This window comes from Mustela lutreola, chromosome 5, assembly GCF_030435805.1.
Source record: "Mustela lutreola isolate mMusLut2 chromosome 5, mMusLut2.pri, whole genome shotgun sequence".
Taxonomy (NCBI): Eukaryota; Metazoa; Chordata; class Mammalia; order Carnivora; family Mustelidae; genus Mustela; species Mustela lutreola.
The window spans coordinates 78,891,032-78,894,238 of record NC_081294.1 but is presented as its reverse complement, the minus strand read 5'-3'; the positions used below and the strand labels follow the sequence as shown (position 1 = coordinate 78,894,238).

Genomic DNA, 3,207 nt, shown 5'->3' with positions numbered 1-3,207 from the left:
CCTAGCGTGGGGTTAAGCGGCTTCTCCCGCCGAGGAGGGAGAGTTGAGAACGGGCGGCGGGGGTGTGACACCTGCCTGGGGCTCCAGAGAGCTGCCTCCCCCAGGGACCAGCCGGAGAGTGTGAGGGAACATGAAGTCCAGTCCTGCCATCCAGGCCGCCATCGACCTGACAGCGGGCGCGGTAGGGGGCACGGCCTGTGTCCTGACCGGGCAGCCTTTCGACACAGTGAAAGTGAAGATGCAGACGTTCCCGGGCCTGTACAAGGGTCTCGCCGACTGCTGCCTGCAAACGTACTCCCAGGTGGGCCTGCGGGGCTTCTACAAGGGAACCGGCCCTGCGCTGATGGCCTACGTCGCCGAGAACTCTGTCCTCTTCATGTGCTATGGCTTCTGCCAAGAGCTCGTGAGGAAAGTGGTTGGACTGGACAGGCAGGCGAAGCTGAGTGATCTGCAGAGGGCCACTGCGGGGTCCTTCGCCTCCGCCTTTGCTGCGCTGGCCCTGTGCCCCACTGAGCTTGTAAAGTGCCGACTACAGACCATGTACGAAATGGAGAGGTCGGGGAAAATAGCAAAAAGCCACAATACAATCTGGTCCGTCGTGAAAGTTATCCTCAGAAAGGAAGGCCCGTTGGGCTTCTACCAAGGACTCTCCAGCACTCTCCTTCAAGAAGTTCCAGGCTATTTCTTCTTCTTCGGGGGCTATGAACTGAGTAGATCGTTTTTTGCCTCAGGCAGATCAAAAGATGAACTCGGCCCTGTCCCCTTGATGTTAAGTGGTGGAATTGCTGGAATTTGCCTTTGGCTTGTCATCTACCCAGTGGATTGTATCAAATCCAGAATTCAGGTTCTTTCCATGTCTGGAAAACAGGCTGGGTTTCTGGGAACTCTTGTAAGTATTGTGAAAAATGAAGGAATAGCAGCATTATATTCTGGACTGACGGCTACTATGATTAGAGCGCTCCCTGCCAATGGGTCACTATTTCTGGCTTATGAATATAGCAGGAAAATGATGATGAGCCAGTTTGAGGCATACTGAAGGGTCTTGGTGAACTGGATCCACGTAAATGCCTTAGAGGACTAGTTTATCTTGGGTTTCATGGAGCCCTGGACCACTGTGGAATTATTTTTTACTTCATGGTAATTTTTTGTCTTCCCTTCTTCTAAACTTTACAGAAGAACTATTTTACATCATATGATTTCCAACCATAATTGTATTAAATAGAAATATGGCTGCTCTTGTGTTTGGTGGGATAGACGTAGTGAGCAGGTGGCCTATGACCCTGATCTAAAATGACAAATATAGTTCCATCATGGCTCTTGTATAAACCTGTACAGGTACATGCAGTTTAGTTGGTTATCTGTTGTGAGTAAAACAGTTTGGTTTCATGTTTCATCCGTATCACCAGAAAGACGGAGTTAACCATGTTTTATGAAGATGGTCATAAATGACGGCTTACCCCATTTGAGATGTAGGTCTCTAAAACTCTGCCTAACATGTTCACTATACTAGGCAATTAAAGTTTTAAAAAAGGTTTTGTACTTGAAAACCTTAAATACCCATCTAGATTTTTTAAGAGGACAGTATACCTGTGTACTTGTGTGGCTTCTACATTCTTGAGTTAAAATTTCAGAATAAGCATCCCGCATTTTCCCAAGATGCTCACTCTCTCTCTCTATAAATACATTTATATATACATATGTTTTTTGGTTTTTTAGAATTATGTTTTTATTTTTTATTATGTTCAGTTAGCCAACATATAGTACATCATTAGTTTTTAATGTAGTGTTCAGTGATTCATTGGCTGTGTATAGCACCCAGTGCTCATCACAATACATACCATCCTTAATACCCGTAACCCAGTTACCCCGCCCCCCCCCACCCCTCTCCCTTCTGTAACCCTGTTTTGTTTCCCAGAGTCCAGAATCTCTCATGGTTTGTCTCCCTCTCTGACTTCTTCCCATTCAGTTTTCTCTCCCTTCCCCTGTGGTCCATGCTATTCCTTATGTTCTACATATGAGTGAAACTGTATAATTGTCTTTCTCTGCTTGACTTATTTCACTCAGCATAATCCCCTCCAGTCCCATTTATGTCGATGCAGATTGTATTCATCCTTTCTGATGGCTATATATATGTTCATATATATCTTTAGATATATTTAGAAAGCATCTTTTTGGGGTTTTATTTAAACTCAACTTAGCTGACATATCGTGCATTATTCATTTCAGGATAGATTCATCAGTTCAAGATGCTCTTCTCTTTCTGGCATTCATTTTCAAAGTGGGACCATATTCTGCACTGTTAGTTAGGTGTGGCCTAAAGCATCAGGCCTTTGGGAAGTAGCACAGCCTTCATCTGTACCAACTTTCCCTCTTCTTCCCTTCCAAAGAGCTTCCCCTCTGCTGGGCTTTATTTTTTTTTAAGATTTTATTTATTAAGAGAGAGAGAGAGCAGGAGTGAGGGCAGAAGCAGGGGTGAGGGTCATTGGGAGAGAGAGAAGCAGACTCCTCACAGAGCAGGAACCTGACCTGGGGACTCGATCTCAGGATGCAAGGTTCGTGACCTGAGCCAAAGGCAGACGCTCAACAGACGGAGCCACCCAGTTATGCCATCTACTGGGTTTTAGGTTGAGGAATGGACGAATGGGATGGGGCTGTTGACGCATTTTGGATTATTCATGTCTTCTCTTCCACCCACGGTCAGAAACCCTTCCAGGGCAACAGAAAATGCCAAAGCCAAGAGAACTTTTGTTCACTGTTTGGTGGTTAATGACAGTACTCAGACATGAAACACCCTCCTCTCAGGCTGAACTAGACAGAACTTAGTACTTGCACTCCACAGTGAATAGGACTGACCCATCCTGAAATTTACCTCAGGGTCTAGAACTCCTTGTCAATCTTTTACAATGTTTGACCCTTCTAAATTTGGTATTGGCCATCAGGGAATTTTACTGATGAGTGTGTATGAGGTGTGACTATATAAAGCAATGAAACATAAGAAAAGCAATTTTATTAAACCATATCATATGTATATGTTAAGCACTGAAGAAAAACCCCAGAAAACAAAAACAAACAAAAAACCATAGTTCATCTGATCCCTACACGCTTGGAGTTGAATACCTGTTCTTCAGCCATCGGGAATAGAGGGTCATTCTGGTTACAACTAAAGTAAGCCTCTTTATTCCTTGCTGCTCCAAGACTGGCAGAATT

The 3,207-nt window shown here is 44.7% G+C and overlaps 1 protein-coding gene across 1 annotated transcript; it reads left to right on the top strand.

Moving 5' to 3' along the window:
- LOC131831375 (mitochondrial ornithine transporter 2) lies at positions 1 to 1,588 on the top strand. The gene has a single exon (XM_059173473.1). It carries the CDS (start codon positions 131 to 133, stop codon positions 1,034 to 1,036), a length of 906 nt encoding a protein of 301 aa, XP_059029456.1. The 5' UTR covers positions 1 to 130; the 3' UTR covers positions 1,037 to 1,588.
- The last annotated feature ends 1,619 nt before the right edge of the window (positions 1,589 to 3,207 follow it).